Source organism: Narcine bancroftii, chromosome 4 (genome assembly GCF_036971445.1).
Source record: "Narcine bancroftii isolate sNarBan1 chromosome 4, sNarBan1.hap1, whole genome shotgun sequence".
In the NCBI taxonomy this organism is placed as follows: domain Eukaryota; kingdom Metazoa; phylum Chordata; class Chondrichthyes; order Torpediniformes; family Narcinidae; genus Narcine; species Narcine bancroftii.
Window position 1 is genome coordinate 78,846,347 of NC_091472.1, and position 26,081 is coordinate 78,872,427.

At 40.1% G+C, this 26,081-nt stretch overlaps 1 protein-coding gene across 3 annotated transcripts in view; it reads left to right on the plus strand.

Moving 5' to 3' along the window:
• The window catches only part of LOC138760731 (actin-related protein 2), a 101,494-nt gene that overhangs the window by 57,799 nt on the left and 17,614 nt on the right, over positions 1-26,081 (plus strand). For all 3 annotated transcript variants that reach the window (XM_069931750.1, XM_069931749.1, XM_069931748.1), the window contains exons 3-5: positions 2,106-2,321; positions 22,208-22,280; positions 24,178-24,314. In XM_069931750.1, coding sequence (XP_069787851.1) covers positions 2,112-2,321; positions 22,208-22,280; positions 24,178-24,314 — 420 coding nt within the window. In that variant the 5' untranslated portion in view covers positions 2,106-2,111. The remainder of the gene's footprint in view (positions 1-2,105; positions 2,322-22,207; positions 22,281-24,177; positions 24,315-26,081) is intronic.

Below are 26,081 nucleotides of genomic sequence, written 5' to 3' on the forward strand. Positions count from 1 at the left end.
TCTCATGCAGAGAACATTTTAAACTGAAGTCCTTTGAGCTTCCTTGAGCAACTCTGTATCAGCAATTTAGTATCTACAAGTGGTTAAATGCACAGTTTAATTTTAGATCTACAAAATTGTCCACCCATTGGACAATTTGCTGAAAAGAGAAATTTGTTTATAATGCAAGATTTTCAATAGAATTGTCTATATGAAATTTCCAGCATCTGTACACTTTTATTTGCTTTTTTGTCTGTTTGATGTGCCCTGTTGTGATGTGGATCTTTTGAACAATAGGTCTGATTTTCTTCAGACCAGTTAGGCAGTACCGCTGATTAAGTGCACCAAAAGATCATAATGTTTTAGTAGAAAATATTGACTTCCTCCTCAAACACCAAACAGTTGTGCTCCAAAACAGAAACAGAAAAATAAATTGGTAGTAGCTTCCTGTGACAGGCCAAATAAATTGTGAACAAATGTAACATAGATCATCACAGCACAGTACAGGCCCTTCGGCCCTCGATGTTGTGCCAACCCACATATTCCTACCAAAAAATACTAACCCCTTCCTAATTCGTAACTCTCTATTTTTCTTTCATATATGTTTCAGTTGAGAGATCTTGAGTATTGAGCTCGTTTTTTGGCCAGTCCAATGCAAAATCAATTGTTTAATAATCTACAGGAAATGGCATGTAGTACTTTATATTGCAGTGGCTGTTGAGGTGTAGGATTATGGACCACTTGTATTCTTGGAATTAAAGTTATCTTGTGACTTCTTAGACTGGGAAGACAACATGTGGGCTTGGTTTACCCATCTGTTGCCATCAAGCAATCTACTTTCTGCATAGTTCTGATGAGTGAGGGTATCCATAAATTCTGACTTTTTTTGAACATGATCCAAAAGGGCTTCTTGTGGGTATGATCCCTGGATGAAGTGGCTAAAAGGGCATTTAATTGTCTTAAGAAATCAAAGAATCTGAACATAACTTGCATGCAAGGAGATAGGGGTGGATAAATAGTTTTGAGCTTTTAGAATCTGGTTGTTATTTGTATATACTGGATATATTTTGATCACTTGATTATAGGTTTGATTTTTATTTCTAATATTTTTTAATGCTGTTACAACCCTTTGGGTTTGCTGTCTGTCTTCTACATCTCCATTTGTAAAAATGTTTTGGAGCAATTCATAACCACACGTTCTCTATTTTCTTCCTCATGTTGGCTAAGTTGCTTGCATGCACTTCTAAATCCCATTGACATTCCTCACTTGACACAGGATTTCTGAAGCTTTTAGTGTGTTTGGCTGTCCCCTCGAATCCACCTTTTGATTCCTTTGGCCCCATTATTCCTTCACATTTTCTAATCATGGTTAGTGTCTGGAATTGCATATTTAATTTTAAGTTGTAGGGATTTCTGATGTGCATGCAATTTTGAGCGTTTATTGCTAATGTTAGCTGGACCACATCATAGTTCACCTAGTCTGCCTTGCTCAAGCTCCCTACTTTTCTATTGTTATCTTGGATTGTACTGCTAAACTGTTAATTGTTATTTTTTCCCTCTACCACAGTCTCTTACCTATCCTGTCTCCCCGATTCCTGCACTCCCCAACCAAGTGCTAAGAGATTATAGACTTTGCTCAGCATCCTCCTTTCATGGTCAAATTTTCCCCATTGTCTTTTTTTTTCTCCCTGTTGTGTATTTGCAACAGTTTGATCCATTTCTTCCTATTCTGATGCCATTACCACTTTGGGCTCCTGTTTCTGCTGAAAATGCATGTACATGGATTTGCCTGAATGTTTTTTTTTGTTAGACAAAAACCGATCAACTTTTTTTCACAAAAATCTGCTATCTTGATATTGCAACTTGCAAGCTGCTCTTGTACCCAAAGTCTCTTTTCTCTCAGTTCTTGAATGTGATTTTATTGGCTTTCATTTTAAATTGTGAATTAAACTTCAAGCAAGCCATTGGCTCAGTAATCTTAATGTAGTGTTCTTTGGTTTCCTTGACTTTAGAATAAGATAGTAAATATTATGACTTAACAGTAACATTCTTAATTTGAACTGATTCATCTTTATAACTGGACAATGTCAGAGCAGTCTTATTTTTGACTTTGCTTCCTTTCACAGGATCTCATGGTGGGCGATGAAGCCAGTGAATTACGTTCTATGTTAGAGGTTAACTATCCCATGGAAAATGGCATAGTGCGAAACTGGGATGACATGAAGCATCTTTGGGATTATACGTTTGGTCCAGAGAAGCTAGATGTGGACTCCAGGAATTGCAAGATTCTTCTGACAGAACCACCAATGAACCCTACAAAGAACAGAGAAAAGATAATAGAAGTAAGACTGTTTGAGCATAGTTTTGGGTTTAGAGAGAAAATCCCATCTTGCCTCATAATGTTCTTTAAGAAACCCTTTAATGTTCCTCTGGCTAATATTTGGTAAGTTTCCCCAAAATTTAGTGTGGGACAGAACTTTTGAACAGCTTGGGATGCTCGTCGTGTACTGAAAGTTCATTGTCATCTTCTTGCACATAACAAAACAGCACATCTCCAGACCATAGTCCATACCCACAGCCACACAGTAGACCCTACACGCAAATAAAATATACATAGTGATCCAAAATAAATATATATAAAAATAATTTACAGGCTTCTAAGATGTTTCAACATTCTCACCACCTGTGGGAAGAAGCTGTTTCCCAGCCTGACAGTCTTGGTTTTTATGTACCACTTCCTTGAAGGTACTGTCTCAAGGATAATGCGGGCTGTATAGAAAGGGTTCTCAATGATTCTCTGGAGTGGCACCGCTCAGTAGATATGATTGATAGAGGGGAGATCCCAGTGATCTCAGCAGTTTTAATTACCTTCCATGCTTGCCTCCAATCTGATGCTTTGCAGCTACCATACCACTTTATGATGCAGCCAGTCACAGCATTCGCTATGTGCTCCTGTAGAATGTTGTTAGGATGGTGGCCAGTAGCCTTGCCCTCCTCAGCCTCCTTGGGAAATGTAGGCACTGCTGTACCTACCTGACAAATGAGATGGTGTTAGTGGGACCAGGATAGGTCTTCCTTTAAATGGATGCCAAGGAACTTTATGCTCCCATTTTCTCTAAACTGGAACCATTGATATTTAGTGAGGAGTGTTCCTTTGTCCTCCTGAAGTCCAAAATCGTCTCCTTTGTCTACATTAAGGCTCAGGTTGTTGCTCTTCCACAACTCTACAAGCTTATCACCATCCTGTGACTGATCATTGTGTCATCCACAAACTTGATGTTTCTGTTTGAGCTAAACTTGTCAGGTTGTGAGTCAGCATCATGAACAGTAGCAAGCTGAGCTCTTAGCCCTGAAGTGTGACAATGAGCCGTGTGATGGGACTTGAGGTTTTGCTGCCAAACCGAACAGACTGATCTTTTAATCAAGAAGTCTAGGATCCAGTTGCAAAAAGGTACTGAGTCCTAACAAAGACAGTTTATCCACTAGCTTTTGAGGTATGATTGTGTTGAATGGCGAGCTGAAGTCACTGAACAACAGCCTGGCGTATGAATCATCATTCTATAGATGGATCAAGATGGAGCGGAGGGTCAGGGCCATTGCATCAGTTTGGTCGATAGGCAAACTGGAAAAGGTCCATTGTCACTAGTAGCTATGCTTTGATGCTCTCCATTACCAGTCGCTCAAAGTGCTTCATAATCATGGACGTCTGTGCCACTGGGTGGTAGTCATTTAGTTCAGCTACTGTCACTCTCTTGGGCACAGCGATGATGATGGCTGCTATGACTGCTGTGGGGATAATGAATTGCTGGAGTGAGATATTGAACACGTACGTTATGACTTGGTAAGTTGGTCTGCGCAGTCCATCAGGTGTGTTATCTGGTCTTACTGCTTTACGTGGTTACACCCTGGATAGGAACTTCCTCACCTCAGCTGCGACTATACAAGATTCCTGTTCCTCGGCGTGGCGGTTGGGGGGGGGGGGGGTGGGGGGGGGGGCGGGAAATGGGGCTTGATTTGGTGCCGTGTTGTTTCCCCAATCAAGCCATGTGTAGAAAGTGTTCAGCCTATCAGGAAGGTGAAATTTTGAGAGTACAGATTTTGTATGTTCCTGTCAGGATTAAGGGCAAGATTAACAGGCATAGGAAACCTTGGTTTTCGAGAGATATTAAGGATCTGGTTTGGAGGAAAAGAGAGGTGTATAGCAGGTATAGGCAACATGGAACAATTGAGGTACTTGAGTATATATTAAAAAAAATTGCAAGAAAAACCTCAAAAAAGAGGTTGCTTTGGCAGACAATGTAAATCCTAAGGGCTTCTACAGGCATATTAAGAGCAAAAGGATAGTAAGGGGCAAAATTGTTCCCCTTGAAGATCAGAGTGGCCAGTTTTGTATGGAGCCAAAAGAGATAGGGAGATCTTGAATGATTTTTTTCATCAGTGTTCACTAAGGAAAAGGGCACAGTCATGGGAAGTAAGGAAAATGAGCAGTGAGGACATGGAACCTATACAGATCAAGGAGGTGCTTGCTGTCTTAAAGCACACAAGGTTTGACAAATCCCCAAGACCTGACAAGATAGTCCCTTAGACCTTGAAGGATGCTAGTGTAGAAATTGCAGGGGCTCTGGCAGAAATATTTAAAATATACTTAGTCACAGGAGCCAGAGGATTTGTGGGTAGCTCACATTGTTCTGTTGTTTAAAAAGGCTCCAAAAATAACCCTGGAAATTATAGCCCAGTGAGCCTGATGTCAGTAGCAGTTAAATTATTGGAAGGTGTTCTAAGAGAACGGATATTCAATTATTTGGATAGTGATAGACTGATTAGGAATAGTCAGTGTGGCTTTGTGCATGGTAGGTCATGTTTAACCAATATTGTAGAGTTTTTCGAGGAGGTTACCAGGAAAGTTGACAAAGGCTGTGGATATTGTCTACATGGACTTTAGTAAGGCCTTTGACAAGGTCCCGCATGGGAGATAAGTTAGGAAGGTTCAGACATTAGGTATTCATGGTAAAGTAATGAACTGGATTTGACAATGGCAGGATAGGAGAAGCCAGAGAGTAGTGGTGGATGATTGCTTCTTAGACTGGAGGCCTATGTCTACTGGTGCGCCTCAGGGATCAGTGCTAGACACTAGGATTGGAGGCATTATGGATAGTGAAAAGGGTTTTCAAAGCTTGCAGAGGGATCTGGGTAAGTTGGAAAAGTGGACTGAGAAATGGCAGATGGAATTTAATGCAGACAAGTGTGAGATGTTGCATTTTGGAAGGTCCAACCAAGAAAGGAAATGCACAGTAAATAGTAGGGCACTGAGGAGTGCGGTAAAACAGAGGGATCTGAGAATACAGATGCACAATTCCCTGAAAGTTGCATCACAGGTGGATGGGGCTATAAAGAGAGCTTTTGGCATATTGGCTTTCATAAATTAAAGTATTGTGTATAGCAGTTGGGATCTTATGGTAAATTTGTCTAAGACATCGGTGAGGCCAAATTTGGAGTATTGTGTGCATTTTTGGTCACCTAACTACAGGAAAGATATCAATAAAATAGAGTTCAAAGAAGATTTGCTAGGATGTTGCCCGGATAGCAGGAACAGAGTTACAGGGAAAGGTTAAACAGGTTAGGACTTTATTTCCTGCAGTGTAGAAAAATGAGGGGAGATTTGATAGAGATATTTAAAGTTATAAGGGGGATAAACAGAGTAAATATAGATAGACATTTTTCCAAAAAGGGTAGGTGAGATACAATTCAGAGGACATGGGTTAAGGGTGACAGGGGAAAAGTTTAGGGGGAACTTTAGGTGGAACCTCTTCACACAGAGTGGTGGGGATGTGGAACAAGCTTCCAACTGAGATGGTGAATGCGGGCTCAATTTTACCATTTAAGAAGAATTTGGACATGGATAGGAGAGGTATGGAGGGCAATGGACTAGGTGCGGGTCAGTTGGTTTAGGCAGAAAAAAATGGTTCGGCCTTTTTACTGTTCTATGATTCTGTGGAAGAGAGGCATTATTATCATTAACCTGCAATGCTGACTTGTCTGTTAGTTTTAATACTGTGCCATATGTGCCTCATGTTGCACAGTTATCTATGCATCTTCTGTATTTAGACCCTGCTTTGCCTATCTTGATTCCCTGGGAGAGTTCAGTCCTTGCTGTCCTTAGTGCCATCCTATTGCCTAACCTGAAACAGCATCTAGCAATGGTTTCTGGTTCTACCCTGGGTTTGTTGTATTTGGTCACTGTGACATCCTCTATACACTTGCTGATGTAGTTATTCACTCTGTGTGTATGCTCATCGATGTTGATGTGTTTGTTGTAGGTGGTCACCTCCTTGAATCTACTCCAGTCTGTCTGCAGCTCTGCTGTGACTTCTCCCAGTCAAGTTCTGATCTCCCAGCAAATTGGTTTGACATTTCTCACCAGTGAGAAATGCAGGGATTAGCAGAATGCAAATGTGGTCTGAGGTTCTGAGATGGGGACAGCCTGGTTTGTTCCAAAGATGTTTGTCTACACACTATCTAAGATGCTCTCTCCTTGTATTTCAAAGAAATATGTTTTGGTGTAGATGAGGACTTGGGGTGGGGGTGGGGTGATATGGTGGAGGGAATGGAATGACAAAAAAAAACATATCACATTTCTAAGGTTTCTTACAATTTCAGTGGATTGAATCTCCATAAAATTATATTTGGAAGTTTGCATACTTTTTATGTACTCTATGGGAAAATGAGGTTTTTTTTGTCAAAAGAAGCTTTGCAAGGAGAGTTATGGCGGGGCAAGTGTGTTGCACATTCAACCTGAGAAATGCAATACGATTAGTTCAGGGACAGTTAAATATCCAAGACCAATGGTAAGGCCATTTTCAAACATCTACGACAGGTTTGTTTATGATGTCTATTTAGAACAGTTAATGTTCTAATTATGGGTCAATATCATTGTATAATTATTTCACAAAGTGAAATTTGAGTAATTGGCAGTGCATATATTCATTAAAACTTCATGATAAATATGGTGAATGATATTGTATGCAGAGGTAATCCAAATTATGCTTGAGAATCGGGATTGTAAATTGTTTTGATTAGGTTCTGATATTTTGGAATTTGTTGGGCGGTGGGGGTAAGGTAGTGAAATACTGATAATTATTTGGAATTATCCTAAAAGTTGTATATTTGCAGTGTAATTACCCAAGATAGTCTGAGCATTAGGAGGTCTCTGCAAAACATATTTACCAGATAACCTGATTGTAGGATTACTGTTTATATTGTTTCAAGAGTAGTTTTGTTGTTTCCTGCAAAAAAAGCTATATCTACTTTTATCTTTTTCCTATAGCTTAATGCTTTTTTTGTTTTATTACATTCTGAATTCCGTTAATATTAATACTAATAAAATTCAATTTTCAATCCTCTGTCCATCCTACGACCCACTCCTCTCACTCCCATGATATTAATGTTACAATATTCTTAATTGATTCAGGTTTAAAAAAGAAAAGATAGAAGGAAAAACTAAGAAAGAAAAGGAATAAACCCCCCCAAGGCATGTGATAATATTCCATCTCTATTCCCCTGATGTATACGGGATATAATTATAATCACACTAGTGCATGTGACTTTGCAGTAGTCAGCTTCATGTTCCCCACTAACACTCAATATACCACTCAATATCCTCTGTTATATTCTTATCATCAATTCAATTCTTTCATGGAACTTTTAAAATACATATAGATGACCTCTAGGTTTAACCCTCTTCCCCATTTGAACTTGAAACTTATTTGTTGATTTTTTGTTTCACTTTCAGCAAGACATCTTCTGTAATATAAACCATTCAAGTATCAGCATCCACCTGTCTTTCTCTTTCAGGCAATGAATCGGTAAACACCTTTGCCTCATTAGGCTCGGTAAAACATCTATTTCTCCCATTTCGGACAAAAACTTTCAATACAGCTGGATACCTCAAGACAAAGGCATAGCCTTTCTTCCACAAAACATTTTTAACTGGATTAAACTCTTTCCGCTTTCTCAACAACTCAAAACTTGTGTCTGGATAAAAGAAAATCTTATTTTCATTATAAATCAGAGGTGATTGTCTTTCCTTTAGCTTGCTTTGCTGCCAATTCCAATATCTTCATAGCGAAGGAATTTAAGAAGTATTGGATGAGACCTTTGATCAGGTTGTGGCTTTGGTCTTGGTGCTCGATGGGCTCTCAATCTGCAGGTCTCCTTGAAATTCAGCCTGTCCTAAAGATTCTGGTCTCCAAGTTAACATAACAATTACAGCACGGAAACATGCCATTAGGCCCTTCGAGTCCGCACCGAACCAAACACCCCTTTCTAGTCCCACCTCCCTGCACAATGCCCATAACCCTCCATCTTCTTCTCATCCAAATACCTGTCCAACCTTTTCTTAAATAATACAATTGACTCCGCCACTACTATTTCTCCCGGAAGCTCATTCCACACGGCTACCACTCTCTGAGTAAAGAAGTTCCCCCTCATGTTACCTCTAAACCTCTGCCCCTTAATTCTTAACTCATTTCCTCTTGTTTTAATCTTTCCTCCTCTTAACAGAAATAGTCTATCCACATCCACTCTGTCTATCCCTTTCATAATCTTAAATACTTCGATCAAATCCCCTCTCAACCTCCTAAGCTCCAAAGAATAAAGACCTAATCTGTCCAATCTCTCCCTATACTCTAGATGCTTAAACCCAGGTAACATTCTGGTAAACCTTCTCTGCACTCTCTCCACTCTGTTTATATCTTTCCTATAATTAGGCGAACTGAACTGCACACAGAACTCCAAATTAGGCCGCACCAACGTTTTATACAATCTCAACATCACCTCCCAACTCCTATATTCCATGCAATGATTGATAAAGGCCAGCATACTAAAAGTTGCAAAAACTTTGTTTTGACCTTCATCACCTTCTCATTTGACTGAAATAGACCATGGGAAGTTAAAAAAGAGTTTGGGTTGGAATGGTATTGTCTTATTCGTTTAATTCTAAGGGCAGAGGAGTAGCTAAAAATTTACCAATTAAAATATTGGATACGACAATAGATAAAGCAGGAAGATGTATAATGATTAATTGTCAAATTTATTCAGTATATTGGACATTAATGAACATATATGCTCCGAATATAGATGATGGGAAATTTATGCAGTGTAGCTAGCTGCTACAAGCTATGGCTCTGCGGAGCCTATAGCGCAGGGGAGTTAGAGCTGTATGCTGGTTAGCTAAGAACACGCTGTTCCAGAAAGAACAACACGAACCCCAGTTAAGTGTAGTTAACACTGAGCTTTACTGGACTCACAGCCCTGCTTTTATTTTCAAGATGAGGGGTGTGGTCAAAGCCCCCCCCCCCCCCCACCCAGTGCTGATTGGTACATTTGCAATCTACTTTCCATTTAGGCTCCTTTAATTGTGGCCAATTGGAGGGCACCACTGCGGGCCTCATACAGCCTGCTGGATCGTCACGTTCGTCCTTCATTTTGTGAGGCGCTGTGAGGGGCTGCCACTAGCAATTTATGCAATTATCAAATGCACCGGAGAAAATAATAATTTGTGGAAATTTTAATTTTTGACTCCATATTAGATAGATTAGGTGGAACTATTGTTAAATAAAGTAGTTAAAACTGTAACAAATTTTATAGAAACATAGAAGATAGGAGCAGGAGTAGGTCATTCGACCCTTCGAGCCTGCTCCGCCATTCAATTAGATCATGGCTGATCTTAAAATTCAGTACCCCGTCACCGCCTTCTCTCCGTAACCTTTAATACCCTTATACTGAATAAATATATCTAATTCCCTCTTAAATATATTTAATGAACCTGCCTCTACTGCCCTCTGTGGCAATGAATTCCACAGATTCACCACCCTCTGGGTAAAGAAATTCCTCCTCATCTCAGTCCTAAATGGTTTGCCTATTTTCCCATCATTGGAAACATCCCATCTGCATCCATTCTGTCCAGTCCTGCCAGAATTTTATATGTCTCTATGAGATCCCCTCTCAATCTTCTAAACTCCAGCGAGTACAATCCCAATTTGCGCAATCTTTCCTCATAAGTCATTCCTGCCATTCCAGGTATCAGCCTGGTGAATTGCCTCTGCACTCCCTCCATTGCAAGAAAATCCTTCCTTAGATAAGGTGACCAAAACTGCACACAATACTCCAGGTGGAGTAAGGTATCCTTGTTTCTTTACTCAAACCCTCTTGATATGAAGGCCAACATACCATTTGCCTTTTTAACCGCCTGCTGTACCTGCATGCTCGCCTTCAGAGACTGGTGTACAAGTACCCCTAGGTCTCTCTGCATTTCCCCATCTCTTAATCTATTGCCATTCAAATAGTAATCTGCCCTCCAGTTTGTATTACCAAAGTGGATAACCTCACATTTATCCACATTGTAGTGCATTTGCCGTGTATCTGCCCAGTTCCTCAATTTATCCAAATCACACTGGAGCTTCCTGACCCCCTCTTCCGTGCACACAACCCCTCCTAGCTTAGTGTCACCCCACTGGTCACCGCCTGCCACTCAGAAAACGAGCCATTTATCCCATTTATTATGAAGGAGATGAGAATTATTTGGAGGAAGATTTATTTTAATGATAGAGTTACTCATTTCATTCTTTTAGACAAGACGTATTCACATATAGATATGTTCATAATCTCCACACAATTGCAAGCTAGAGTTCAAAAGATTGAATATCAAGCAAGAATATTATCAGTCCATTCACCTTTAGTTATGTCAATTACATTGGAAGAAGAACAAAATATAGGTTACAGATGGAGATTTAATATGGCACTTTTAAAGAGGAAAGACTTGTGAATTTATGAAACAGCAGATAAAGTAACAAATAAGTTTATTATATGGGATTCTATGAAGGCCTTTGTAAGAGGACAAATAATAAGCTATACATCTAAAATAAAGAAAGTATATGAGAGAGGTTGATCAATTGGATATATTGTGTTAAGAAAAAAAAATGTTCTGTTATGTTTCTTTGAAAATTAAATTTTTTTGTTGTCCCTGAGTGGTAATTTTTATATAAGGGGGAAAAAGGGCAATTTTTTTGCCAGGAATTAGCTGCAGCTGTAAGATGACTAACTTTGGTCATTTTGATGCAGTTCTCACTAGAGTTCATTACTCATTTCCTGGTTTGAAGCCATCACAATCCAGGTGGCAAATCAGTAGTCAGTATTTCTTTTTATATCTGAATTATTTTCATGATTTATCACAATACTTGAGTCAAAATCCTGTCAGATTTGTTTCATAACTTGTGTGCATCAAAAAAGCTTTAATGAAAAGAAATGTGGCAGGTATTTGATTGTAAACTATTCAAACATTCTATCATTTAATGATGTTGAAGATCAGAATTTAGCATTACATTCATGTTATTTGGAATGTTGAGTTGTTTAGTTCAGTTACCTGCCAAAGATTCTTTTTGTTGCATGAAGCCTGCAGAACATTGTGTGCATCTTGTTTTTCCCATGCTGGGGGATGAAAAGTGCAATTGTGGTTAGATATTGAGTTCCATGAAAGTCAGTCTTGGAGAGTGGATAAAATGTTTCATGGCATGATGTTGACTCCTAAAGCCTAGTTGCCTATCTTCTCTATAATGATTTGTATGTAAACAGAAAATGCTGGGGTTGGAAAGCATTAATTTTTGCACATCTGAAGGAGTATGATGAGAGATGCCCAGCAGGTTGGATAGCATGTGTGTAGAGAGGAAGAGCTAGTGAAGACATTATCAAACAGCTGGTGTGAGGGCTATAATATGCTTTGACAGAAGATGTGCTGTTCATCAAGCATGAATTTGGCTTCATTGGATTTGTACAAAGGACCTGCAGAGAAGGTGGATAGAGCATTAAAAGGATGGGCAACTAGAAGCTGCCTTTGTGGACTGAACAGATGTTCTGAAAATGGTCATCCATTCTGCATTTGGTTTCTCCAATATAGAGGATTTTGCATGACTGCAGAGTGTAGTGCAGTAGATTGGAAGACCAAGGGAATTGTTCCTTTTCTCAAAAAATTGTTTGGGTCAGGATGGTGAAAAGGGTACAAGTATACAGTGAATCTGTGATTGCATGGGATGATTTTGTTAGAAAGGGAATGTTCATGAAAATGGAAGGGTGAGCTAGGGGAGACACAAAGGGAAACCTGCAAAGGGAGGGGAGGATGATCCACTTGTTACTGGCTTGTGTGATAACATCTTCTGTTTTCTGGACTTCCATTTATTTTGTTGTCTGGTCAGTTGTGCTTGTCCCAGTTTTAGTTCCATCTTTCAAAATGAAGTGAACATCTGAAAATTTTTATACTTGCGGGGTTATGCTCAAAAAGTTTTGGATTTTCAGATAAGTACTCAACCTGTAATATCCTTTCATGCCTTGCGGCTCTCAAACATCTGAAGTTTATGGTATGCGGCTCTTCAATTGAGCAAGTTGGGCCACCTCTGGCATATGTGATAGTAAAATGCCAACAATATCATCGAAGTGATTATAAAACAAAATTTGACAACAAGCTTTTAGATTTTAAAGTTTAGAGAGAATCCGAAAGCAAAACAAATGGTACAGGGTTTCGGAGACTTTCAAATTCCAGAGCATGGGATCTAGGCAACGAAAAGCATAAACTACCAGTAATGAAGCAATGAAAATCCAATGTGTTTGGGCAGTCTGGGCTGCTGATTGTCATAATTAGTGTTGCACAGAGATCTCTGAATAGACGGTTGCTTTAATAGAAACAAAGTGTTTGAAACACTCAGCAGGTTAGACAATCTGCTTTGCCTTGGGATTTCCACATATTAGCTCTGGCAGTTGTTAGGTAAAACATCATGAGATGGGAATGTACAGGGCTGTAACAAGATGTAAATGCATCCTTGTACTTACAAGATAAGAGAGACATTGATGGATTGAGAGGCAGGAAGCTAGCAGGGAAAGGATAGCAACAGTTTTAGTCATTGGACAAGTAATGATATGATGATGTTCTAAGCATGTATCCAAGGGTATAAAAAATCACCATTTTGCTGATAACGGCAGAATGCATTCTCCGACTAACATGGTTAGTCGCAAGTGTTACAATCCGGTAATAAAGAACAAAGAACCCTGATTTCGACTCAGCCTGGTGTTTGTCTCACTCATTCATGAACAAAGCAGACCTAACACAGTGCATTGCCAATCATGGATATGCACGTTAGTGAAGTGTTTTTTTTTGTTCATCTTTCTCACCCCCACCCCTCACCAAACCCTTCTACTCTTGAAAAGTTTATGCTGCTCATTTAGATTATGCTTGAGTAAATTCTTTGCCAAATCTATTTCCTCGTGACTTGTTCCAGTGTGTTGTACAGCATTCTTTTGTGCTGATGGTTGGGCTCCACTCCTGCAGATGTGCTTTCTCAGCAATATCTCTCGCCAGCTTGAAGATATTTTTCTTTAGTAATTTTGTGGATGAACAAACTTGGTGCTAGATGAAGAATATGACATATCAAGATAGTATACATATCAATTATTATCTATCTACATTTGAGTGGCCTTGATTTCATGCTGCTGTTAGGTTTGCAAATTTACAGTATAGAACTGCTTATAAACGATAATGGAGTTTTAAAATTCTTGTATTAACAGTATCCTGCATAGATGTGTACTAACATTTGCCCATTATTTTCCTGGAGCAAACCTGTATAAAATCTCAGGTCATCTTACCCACTCCTGTGGGCCTGGTTATCTTTCCTCTTCTGTTCTACATGCTTTTAGTGGTAGATAGTTTGGTTGAATGCCTTCCTTGGATTGGGGGGCAGTCAAGTGCTTCGTTCTCAGACCACATTGTACACACTGGTGCAAATTCAACAATGTTTTTCACAAACAACGGGAATGTAAGTATTGTCACTCCTTTTTCAAATACTTACAGCGTGTTCTAGGCAATCTAAATCTTGGAGATTTTGCTAGATGAAAGGGTGTGGCTTTTGTCCACATACACATTTTTGAGTATGTTAATATTAGAAATTCTAGATATTCAATCAAGATTTTAAAAATTACATTTTGAATGTTAGATTTCATTGTTCAAAAACATTTTTTCCAAAATTGAGCAACTTGCTAGTTGATATTATGTGAAGTTATTGGGAGTAGAAGAAAAAGCAAAACCATGGGACACACCGAAAAGGAATGATGGAGAAGATCGATCATATGGTAAATTTCTGCAGATGCAACAATATGAATCATTGGACTGAGCGAAGGAATCGAGGGGAAAGACCTGATGAGCTTCTTTGAAACATGGATCCACAAATGCAGGGACAAAACAAGTTAAAATGCAAAGCTGCAAATTGAAAGGGTTCATTGGACCCTTGGACTCAGAAAAACTGGCAAATCACAATCAATCTTGATAAGACTGAGAGTGCGTTACAATCTTGGTTGCAGCATATAAATATTCAAAAAATAGTAATGGCCCATTAGTGGTGGACAGTGAAAAAGTAATGTTCTTTTTAGGACTTTGGCCCTTCCTTGGTCAAACAAAGAAAATAATTTGAGGAGGTAAAAGGGTTTTTCAGCTGCATTCTTAGCGTAGAATGCACCTGAAGAAGCAGAAGTGGCCCTTTAAATTGCCGTTCAGGTGACAGCGTTTAAAGCGCAAAGCTGGCCACCTGAAGGACACACCTGCACAGGATGCAGCTCTGAGCACACTCCGGCTCCTGCTCAGTGTCAGCTGTGATCAGCAGCCTGACCCTTTAACATCCACTTTCAGCCAGCTGCATTCAGGTGCCTGGGGGAGCCACTGAGCTGATTATCCCTCTCGGAGGAGGGTTACGTAGCTCGCCTCAAGAGCGCCTCCTGCACATTAGGTGGCCTCAAAACAGCCGCATATTGCCTAAACATGTGGCTTTACATCTGGGGCATTGGCCACCTGAAAGTGCCAAAAGAGACAATTGTGATCCAAAAATTTAAAATATTCAATGATTTACCCAGCGATGCTGAGGATTGATGCTCCAGAAGGTAATTGGCGAATTTTCAAGAATAAAGAAGTGGAAGAATTTTTATGAAAGTTGTGAAGAAATTTGAGCTGCCAGATAAGAAGATTGAAAAGACAGTTTTGGAATGGGGCTAACTAAAAGAAGCATTTTTTCTATTTTGTAGTACTAAGCTTTGTTTTAACTGATAAAAGAAAAATAATTGTAATGTACATGGAGAGCTGGAAAGAAAGGATGGTGGTGAGGATAGTGGCAGGGTGGGGACCCCGACTTAAGGGGGGAAATGGTGCTGGGAGAGGAGTGGTTTTAAAAGGTGGCGCTAAAGGGACGGGTGGTTCTTTGGAAGATTCCGTGGGCTTCTGGGTTCTATTGTTTGTCACCATCATAGCTAAGGATGTGTTTGTTTCTTAAAGAGAAATTGTGCATGTTTCTTGAAAGGTAAATGTTGCAATATTATAAAAATTGGGAAGATTTTATTGTTATACAACATTTGTTTGAAAAATGGTATGGATAACACACTAAAGTTTATTGGTCTTAATATTTACAGGTTAAATGGGATGGGGAAAAGTATCTTGGCATACCTAACAAAATTTTAATGTGGATATAATCTTTCTGCAGGAAACGCATCTTACCAAATTGGAACATGATAAATTAAAAAGAGGATGAGTAGGACATAAAGTTTCATTTTCCTTTTATTCGAAGGCAAGAGGAGTAGCAATTCTAATTAATAAAAATACACTCATATTTAATATAAGATGCATTGATTAACCAAGCCTGCAGGTATGTAATGGCACATTGTAAAATTTATGGAGAAATATGGACATTTATGAATATTTATGCCCGAAATTCTAACGATGAAGCCTTCATGAAGGATATCTTTAAAAAAAGAGCAGAGGGAACACAAAATATATTGGTCGAAGGAGATTTTAATTTTTGCTTGGACCTAATACAATATAAATCTGCAAGAATAGTAACGAGGGCAAAAGCGGGGGGGAAAAAAAAACAATCTGTATATGAAGGACCTAAATCTTACCAATATATGGAGGCAATTAAATTCCAGAGAATGAGACTATTCCTTTCATTCGCAGGTGTATGATTCACAAAAAAGGATTGATTTATTTTTAATGTCTGCCCAGTTTAAAAAGTAGTGTGATTAAAAACAGAGTACTTAGTGAGGTTTCTATCAGATTACTCACCACTAACGTTAACTACTGCAATAATAGGAAAGCAAGAAAATATATACAGATGGTGTCATAATACCACGCTACTTAAAAGAACAGACTTATAAAGAGACAAATAGGAATATTTTGTGAAGCAAATCGGCTGTCTACTAATAATAGTTTTTTTTATATGGGGATGCTCAAACTGTAGCAACTGTGTTGCAGTGCAAAATGAAGAATGAGAAAATGATCAGACGTAGTCGAGTCAAAGTTCAGTAAAAGCTTTTCAAACTCCACTTTCTCCATATGATGTCATCGCATTGTGACATGACGTCATGTGGAACTTACTGAGCCAGTTCGTTTTAAGCCTCTGGTGAGCTGGAATATGAGCCCACCCCCAACCCCCCAAGAACCAGTGATAGGGGGAAAACCTCTGGTGCTCTTATTGTCCACTGATCTTGGGCGGTCATCCGTTTCTTCGCAGCAGGGGTCGTGACAAGGGCCGATCAAGGTCGAAATTAGCAGGCTTTAGTCAGTCAATCGTAAATGTCTCTGGATTGTTTCGTAGCACTCTGAAGGTGCCCTCATATGCCTCTGTAAGAGTGATTTGTGTGCGCCTCTATGCACAAACTCACAGTCCCAAATTTCCTTTGGGATGAAGGTTGTCATTGTTCCGTGCCTTGACGTGAGTACTGGGGCCAATTTTCCAAGTCGCTCCCACAGTCTAAGACTTCAGTCGGTGACACATCCTTTCCACATGCTGCAGGCATAAATTCCCCAGGCATAATGAGCGGGGCTCTATAAGCCAACTTGGCTAATGAGGAATTGAGAATTTCCTCGGGTGCTGTTTTTATTCCCAGGAGGATCCAGGGCATCTCGTCCACCCAATCAGGTCCATGGAGGGGGGCCATCAGTGCAGCCTTCATGTGCCTATGGAATCGCTCCACCAGGCCATTCAACTATGGTTGGTAGGCTGTCATTTAGTGGAGCTGCATTCCCAGCAGTTGCGACAAAATGTCCCGGAGTGTGGAGGTAAACTATGGGCCTCTGTCAGAGGTGACGTGTGTGGGTAGGCTGACCCAAGATACCCAGGCAGAAATAAAAGCTCTGGGCATGAATTGGTCGATGAGTCCGTCAACTAGTGAATCTGTCGATGACCATTAACAAGTATCTAGACCCTTGTGACACCGGAAGCAGGCAGACAATGTTGACATTCACGCGGTCGAATCTGTACTGCAGTGGCTGGAAAGGCTGAAGCAGCAACTTCACGTGCCTTTGCACTTCTGCAGATCGGCAGTCCGTGCTCGTCTTTGCCCAGAACGTGACCTGCGTTTTGAATCTGTGCCATACAAACTTGTTGGCTATCAGGCGGACCATCGCTCGAATGGAAGGGTGGGACAGTCCTTGAATGGCATCGAAAATGTGAGATTTCCACACAGCAGGGACGATAGGGAAAGGCTGGCCCATGGAAACGTCACACAGGAGAGTGGTACATTGCAGCCTTAAGGCCTCGTCCTTGGGTTGCAGGCTCATGACAGCAGTTTTGTAAGCTGGTAGTTTGTCATCCTGGTGCTGAGCTTTGGCGAGTGCCATATAGTCTACACCTGGAGAGAGGGCAAGTACTGCATGAACAAAGGAGCAGGACAGGGCATCAGCCATTCACAGACTCTTAACAGATGTGTTTAATCCTGGTTGAAAACTTGGATATGTAAGATTCCTGGCAGGCTGACCAGGTATCTGATGCCTTCACGAAGGCAAACGTTAGCGGTTTGTGGCCTTACATTTTATATATAAAAAAAAAAGTGGTAGTGTCTGACCGCGAGGTATAGCACCAGCAGTTCCCTATCAAATGTGCTATATTTTGTTTTGTTTCCAGAGAGCGGAGGTGCCTACTAAAAAACGATAGAAGTTTTAATTGTCCATTGGTGTACTGTTCCAAGACCCTACCTACTGTTATGTTGGACGCATCTATCATCATGACAGTTGGTACATCCATTTGTGGATGGACCAGCAATGTTGCCTTCGCTAGAGCATCTTTGGTCTGCTGGAATGCTACCATCGTCTCCTCTGTCCACTTGAATTCTTTGGCATCGCTGGACATGAGGTCAAAGAGAGGTTTCATAATATGAGCTGCAGAGGATAGAAAGCAATGATAAAAATTGACCACCCCCACAAATTCCTGCAGTCTTTTGATGGTATTGGACCTCGTGAATTTGAAGATGGTTTCCACCTTGCTAGGCAATGGAACGACATCCCGGCTGTTGATCTGATGTCCCAAGAACTTGATAGAGGGCATTTGGCAGGGTTCACATTTAGCCCGAACACAGAGTAAATGCACATGCTGCAGGTGCTCTTTGTGGGAGTGACTGGTAATGAATACATCATCCAAGTACACGAAAAGGAACTCCGTCCCACTGCGTCCATTAGTTGCTGGAATATTTGTGCATCATTTACCATCAAAAGGCGTTCTCAAAATTTTCGAGAGTCCGAATGGTGCTATGATGGCAGTCATGGGCACATCCTCTGCGTTTACAGGTATTTGGTGGTACCCACGCAACAAGTAAATACCCTGGCCCCATGACGATTAGCTGTAAAGTCCTACGTATGAGACAGTATAGCCGTCTGCAGTGGTAGCATCGTTGAGGCGCCTGTAATTCCTGCAAGGTCTCCAGCCTCCTGTGACGTTGGGCACCATATGTAGCGAGGAAGCCCAAGGGCTATCAGTCCTGTGTATGATTCCAAGTTCCTTCATTTTGTGGAACTCTTGTTTTGCAAGCTGCAACTTGTCAGGCAGCAGGCGTCTGCCTCCGGAGTGTAGAAGAGGTCCTTGGTGAGGATGTGGTGTACAACCATGTTTGGGTGAGGCAGTGAAGAACTGGGGAATGACAATATCTGGAAACTCCGCAAAAAGTTTGGCAAATTCATTGTTCAAGTACTCCACACCATCTAGGTGCGGGGCAGATAGTTTGGCTTTTCCAAGGTAGAAAGTCTGGAGTGTTGTGGTATTCACCAACTGGTACCTTGTTGAGGAAGTTGAAACCCAGCAATGGGTGGACACAGCAGCAAGAATGAACTTCCATGTGAACTTATTGTCACCGAATTTCAGGGGTATAGTTCTTATACCATATGTATGAATCAAACTGTTATTAACCAGTGAGTGCCATACCCTTGCTCCTGGTATGGGTGTCAAAGGAGAAAGGACACTAACCTTCACATCTTTGTCGACCAGAAATTTACACTGGGAGAGTTCTTCAGATTGTGTAAACTAGGCTGTTACTGTGGCTAGCTGCCGAAGCCATTAGTGATGACTGGCCATGGCATTTTCCTGGAAAAGTGCAAGCGGGTCAGCGGCGGTGAGCTCCAGAATCACAGCGTTGATGGTTTAAAAGAAAAACACACCAGGTGGTTGTTACAGAATCATGCTTATCTGGGGAAACGTGCGCACTCATCACCGGCACTCGTGGAACCTGAGCCTTTGGGTGTGACACAGCATTAATTTCTGTGGGCCTTGCATCTTGCTGTTTCGTGCTACAGAATATCTGCATAGGCAGCTACTGTTCAAGGCTTATTAAAATCCTCCTCACTCAACGTGAGGTGGATGTTTTCTGGCATATACTCTTAAGAACAACTGCTCAAAGAGCAAACAAGGCCTATGGTCATCTGCCAGTGCCAACATTTAGTTCATTAACTCCGAAGGGGCATGGTCCCCTAGGCCATCGATTATGGAGGAGCCATGTAGCTCACTTGTGTCGTGAGAGACTGTAAATCTGGCAAAGGAGGGCTTTTAGGGCTTCGTACTTGCCAAGAGCTGGTGGGTCCTGAAGGAAATCCACTACTCAACTAGCCGTGTCCACTTCTATCTTGTGAATTTGGAACTGTGCCTCAGCCTGCCCAAACCAAACTTCAGGTCCAAAAGACAGGCAGTTTGAGTGAAACCGCTGCGCTGTCCATGTTGGGTCCTAAATCCATTTGGGCCTGTTGGAGTCACAAATGTAGCCACTGTGTCGCAGTGTGAAATGAAGAATGAGAAAATGATCAGATGTGGTTGAGTTGGAGTTCAGTAAAAGTCGTTACTCAGACACACGAAGCTTTTTATAACCCCGCGTGTTCCAAATTACGTCATCGAATTGTGACATCGTGAGGTCGTTCCTTAATCAAACCTCCCAAGCCGGTTCAATTAAGCCTCCAGTGAGCTGCTACAAAAGCATATTTAAAAAAAAAAAAAAAAAATTTTTTTAAATTTTTTACACTATGAACCATACTGACCAAAATACACACAAACATTTCCCTCTTGAATATACACAGTGTACAAAAGCATATTTGAGCAGACAAATTATATCCTAATAAAGAACATTAAGAGAGAATATATGGTAGAACTAAACAGTTTGGAGAAAGATATTATAGAATTAGAAAAAAAATTGAAAAACAGGACTATGAGAAGAATATAGACTAGTGAATAAAAAGCTAAGATATACAATACAAACATATAGAACAGAAAAAAAGCTAAATAAAACTAAATAATATGAGTTAGGTGAATGGGCACATAAAGTCTTGGCAAATTAAAGCAGAGTAATCATTAAGAATGATAAACTCGATTTTAAAAACAGACTCGAGCGTATAATCAAAAGGAAATCATTGACATCTTTAGACATTATTGCATGAAATTATAGAAATCAGAATTACTAGGAGATGAGAATGAAATGGAAGAATATTTGTTGAACTTCTAAAATTAGAAGAGAGAGAAAAGATAGAACTACATGATAAATAGATATTGAAACATTATTGTTGGATCTTGTGTGCGGCAACTATTAACCTTTTGACTTAATCTTGCTTCACTTCGTCATGGGGTGGTTTATTTTAATGGCAATGTGGTTTAATACGATGCAGTCGTTGGCAGCAATTTCTTTCCCTGTTCTGACCCAACCGTGCATTTGCTTGAGCCAGGATTGATTCTGGATCACAGTCCTCAGGACCACAGCCAAGATAGTACCTCGACAATCGCCCGGTAGCACTTGCATCTGCTTTGATTAAATGCTTCAAGAGGTTGGTCATGGCCAGAATTAACTATGTCTGTGTTTGCACCTGTTTTTGGATATTGTGTGAAATGCATTGAATTGGCTTTGTTAGGGATGCCAGGAGAAAATCAAGATGATTTTAAATAAGATGGTTGCCGTGAATCCATTTGTTTTATTTGGGCTTTGTCCTTTGGGAAATTTGTGGGAAGGAAATGGTCTGAAAGCCTTTTTCCAGTAACCATTGAATTTTTCACAACCGAATATGGGAAGGCTCAAAACTGATCTGAGCCATTAGTTGTGGGATCACTTGGCTGTATGCACCTTGCTTTTGCTGTGTATCTTACTTATAGACTAGTGTTTCAACAGTCCGATTCATGTGGCAACTTATTTTTTTTATAAGGTGTTAACTCCTTGTGTGCTCTTTTGCATTCCTTGCTGAAATGTGGTTAATCCCCAGGACTTTTGGATATGGTTTGAGTGAGGGATATGCATGGTCATGAGTTCAGATTGTAATGGGATAAGTCTGTGACTCTGAGCCTCATCACTGCCCATGTTTGAACTACTGGACATCTAAGGATGTCCCTTTGGGTAGGATGATAGAATTGTACAACATGGAAGTTGTCCTTGATGTGAAGACTGCAAGGCTGGATGAGAGGGAACTTGCCTGATGGACATGTTTGAGACAAATGGACTGATTCTCTGCTGAATGATCCAAATAGTGATAGGGCTTTTGTCCAAGGCAGCGAAGCATCTTAGTTGAAAACCCTGTTTGTAGATGAGGGCCGTGCGCAAGAGTTTAGTGATATTCTTTATTTAGAATTCTTGTTGCCTTGTTCTGAAATCTTTGTATTGTTGACCATTTATTGAATCTTGCACCTTTCACTTCATCTCTGTAGTTGGAGTAACTCGTCTGGAACTAATTTTCCATTTTTCCAACCTTGCTCTGAAATCAATCCTTTATCATTCATTCAACCTGTACGACTTGAGACAGTTAAAATTGAGCAAATAGAATAAAAGGATCTACCTGCATGTGGGTATAAAATAATGATTTTGTTTAACATATAAAGATCAAACAAGCTCACGTATAGATTTTTTATATTTGTTTCAGGTAATGTTTGAAACGTACCAATTTAATGGTGTGTACATTGCCATTCAGGCTGTGCTGACATTGTATGCGCAAGGTATGTACTCCTCTGATTATAGCTTAAAATTCTAAAATTAAATTTGTAAATTGAAAACTAGCATGATAGAAGATCTAACTTCTGAATTATCTGTCCAGAATTTAGTCTCATATCATCAAATTGCTATTTGAAAAGTTGTATTCTGGATTTCTTTTGTGGGAGATTTGTAGGTTTGCTTTGGTATTCCTTGGTAAATGTGACAGTGGGAGTGTGACATCCTTTAAGTTTAACTTGGAATCATGTACAGTGTGAAAGAAGGACATATTAATGTATAATAAAGGTCTAACTATTGTTGAAAAATGGCATTGGATTGAGCTTGGAAAACTTAAGTCCTTGGAATGGGGGGGGGGGGGTTAAGAAATGTTCTAATGTAGATTTCTATTTTTCAAGAATTTGATAAAAGGAAAAGGGCTCCCTTGGATAATCAAATATTTTTAATTATTGACAAAATCTAGCGGAGTATGTGGAGAATGGCTAATATTTGAGACGTGGTCAATTGAGTTTGACAGGATGAGAAACTTTCAGGAAAACAGAGCCAACAGAGATCAGGCTCTATTGCCCTTTCGAGAACCCTGAGTTGGCAGCCTTTTGTGTTGCTTCTGATCTCTTCATGATTGGCTGTCTGACAGACTACAAGATAAACTGGATGAATGGTTTTCAGTTTGCACAGAAATGAAATTAAATTTAACATTGGCAAATAAAAGAACTCAATGATGTAAAAATTCCTCATGCTACAGGCATGTGGAAGCAAAATGCGAATCGGGCTCTGGATCAGGAGGGGCCACCAGACTGGATGAGAGGTTTGGGTAATAATTGCACGTATTACAGGGTGATGTGGAGGAAGAGTACATTAGCAAAAAGATCTAAGATTTGGAAAAGAATAAATTTATCAACTCTTAAATGAGAACTAGAGTATGAATCTACTAACAAGTAAATAGTCCTGCTGCGGCAAAAGTGGGGTGAGACTTTTGCTGCGAATTAATCTTAATCGAGGGGACTAATCAGCTTGGAGATGGGTCACTGGATATTATTGTTTCAAATGATCAGGTTTAAATTTAAAATTAATTTTAAAAAAGTAATTTGTACAGGCACCATGGTAGCAAACCATTTTGCCCCTCAAGTCCATGTCACCCAATGCACATCCAATTATCCTACGCCTCTGGTACATTTCGAATGGTGGGAGGAAACTGGAGCTCCCAGAAAAAACCCAAGCAGACAAGGGGAGGATGTATCAACTCCTTACAGCACAGGATTCGAACCCCAGTCCCGATTGTTGGCGCTGTGAAGGCATTGTGCTAACTTGTACGCCATCTGCCCTGCCCCAAAAGCAAAAGTTATTTGGAGTTGTGAAATTGGAGCAGCTTGGGTGCAAAGTGAATTAATGTTCTACAACTGGCTTGAGTTTGGTTGGGATGCAGTAGAAGATGAGAGCGTTGTAGTCGTTGGTTTCTAAAAAAAACCGATGGCAATGTTGTTTAAATTCTGAAGCAAGTGAAATCTATTGGAGAGTGAGCGACTTTGGATTCTTGGGTAGGAGTTCCATTTGCAGGATGTTTAGTTGATCAAAGAAGCAATTGCACAAAAGCTCTTGCACATGAATGGGGCATGTTTTTCAATAGCCATATCTGCACACCCTATTCTGTGGGTACCAATGGCAATTTTAAGCTTCTACCAGATTGTTAGCCTAACATACCAAAATAAGAGATTAAAAACAAGAGAATGGTAAATCATTTCATCCACTAATTTGTCTAATTGGGATCATGGCTGATTAGTAACTCACAACTCGAGTTTATCCCTCTTTATAAATTCTTAAATAAACTCATGCACTTCCTGAAGCATTTATTTGTATTAATGTAATGTCTTTCTCAGTCATTCTCAGGCTCCTTCTTTCTTCCAGGTTTGCTAACTGGTGTGGTTGTGGACTCGGGTGATGGTGTGACACATATTTGCCCTGTCTATGAAGGATTTTCATTGCCACATCTAACGCGAAGACTTGATATTGCTGGCAGGGACATCACCCGATACCTCATTAAGGTAATAGAGTTTGGTTGCATTGTTTGATGAAAGTTAAATAGCCTTGTATTCTATCCTTATTTGTCCTTTTTGCAAGCTCTCTAGGATTAATACAGAAGAAATTGACCATCACTCAGTCTTAAATGTATATCAAATGTCTATCACATCTCTGAAGATTATGGTTTCAAATAGAAGTTGATGATCCGAGCCCAATGCTTCTGATATAATTCTGGTTAAATAACAAAAGTGAGATTTGTTTGTGCCGACTGTCTGAGCAGTCCCTTCAGTCCTCTTGCCTCACTTTTTTTCTCAGTAACCCCTTCTCTCTTCCATGCCTGTGAACTCCACTTTGATATCCACAAATCCATCTGATAAGTGTGATTTATTGGTCATTTAACCTAACAGCCAGAATGTCTTCATGAAGCTTGTATGCCTGAGTTGAAAAAGGTGCTTGGGGATTCTGAAATGTTTGAGATGAGTAATGCCGACATGTTCATTCTCTCTTTATTAAGAGAATTAACAGTCCATTCTATTCAATGCAAGTGTTAAATTGTGAGAGGTTTTGCTTTTTAGTTGCTGTAAACATTTGAAGGCTCTTTCAATTTTGCCTGCATGAAGTTTCAAATCTTGTATGAAACAGCTGGGAGTTGGTTTATATGGTGAGTTTATCACTAGAAGTTGCATAAAATTGGCAACAGAGATAAATCAATCTTTTGGTTTAACAATGTTCACACTCCATTTAAGCCTCCATTGCAACGTTATCATCAATTGACCTCATTAGCGGCAATAATGAGTCGCACTACAGAGAAGAGGTGAAAATGGTGTGAGTAAAAACCTGAACCTGAATCTGAATGTGTACAAGATGAAGATGGTTGTGGACCCCCCCCCCCCCCCCCCACCCCATTGACATGACCTCCCAGGATTGTTGTCTGAAGAGAGTGCACAAAATCATTGAGGACCCCTTCCAACTGCACACAGCATCTTTCAGCTGCTTCCGTCAGGGAAAAGATCCAGCACCACCAGGTTGAGCAACGGCTTCTTGCCACGGGCAGTGAGAATGCTGAACGACCAAAGGAACTGCTCGCACTAACCATCCAAGACTCTTATTTGTACAAAACATTTTACTTATTTATTTTTATAGATATAATACTTGTTATTTGTTTGTATGTGTGTATTTCTGTTTGTGTCTGCATGTGTCAGAGAACGCTGTTTCATCAACTTGTACAATCAGATGACGATAAACTTGACGCTATTACATTACCTCCTTTCTTTCATATTTCTTGAGCTTGTCCTCGTTTCTACCCAAGTGACTGTGGAAACTAGTTCCATATTCCTTGCTTTCAGGATGGAAGGTTTCTTCTGCATTTTATATCTTGGGTACTTATTGTAACAAACTTGGAAATGTCGTCTGCTCATTTGCAAATTTATGTGAGATGCTCAAATCACCAAATCATTGACACTGGATGAGAAGGACCTTTACCAGGTGCTTCAAGGAAATTGTCAGTTAAAACTAAATGGCAGATTTCTCGAACAGTTAAATTGATTTCTCCGCTTGGGTGACGTTGTGTGCATGAAATGTGCAGCAATAACCCTGTCACAATCAAATACCACCCTTTAAACTCTCTCCAAGCCATTTTCACATTGGGGAAAGCACTGCATAGAAGAAAACCATTTGCCCCAACTATTCTGTGTCAGATCTTTGTCAACCAGTTTAGGCAGTGTTGTTCCCTGAATTTCCCTTAACCCCTGCAGATTACTTTCCTTCCCTTTTAAAACTGATTTAACCAT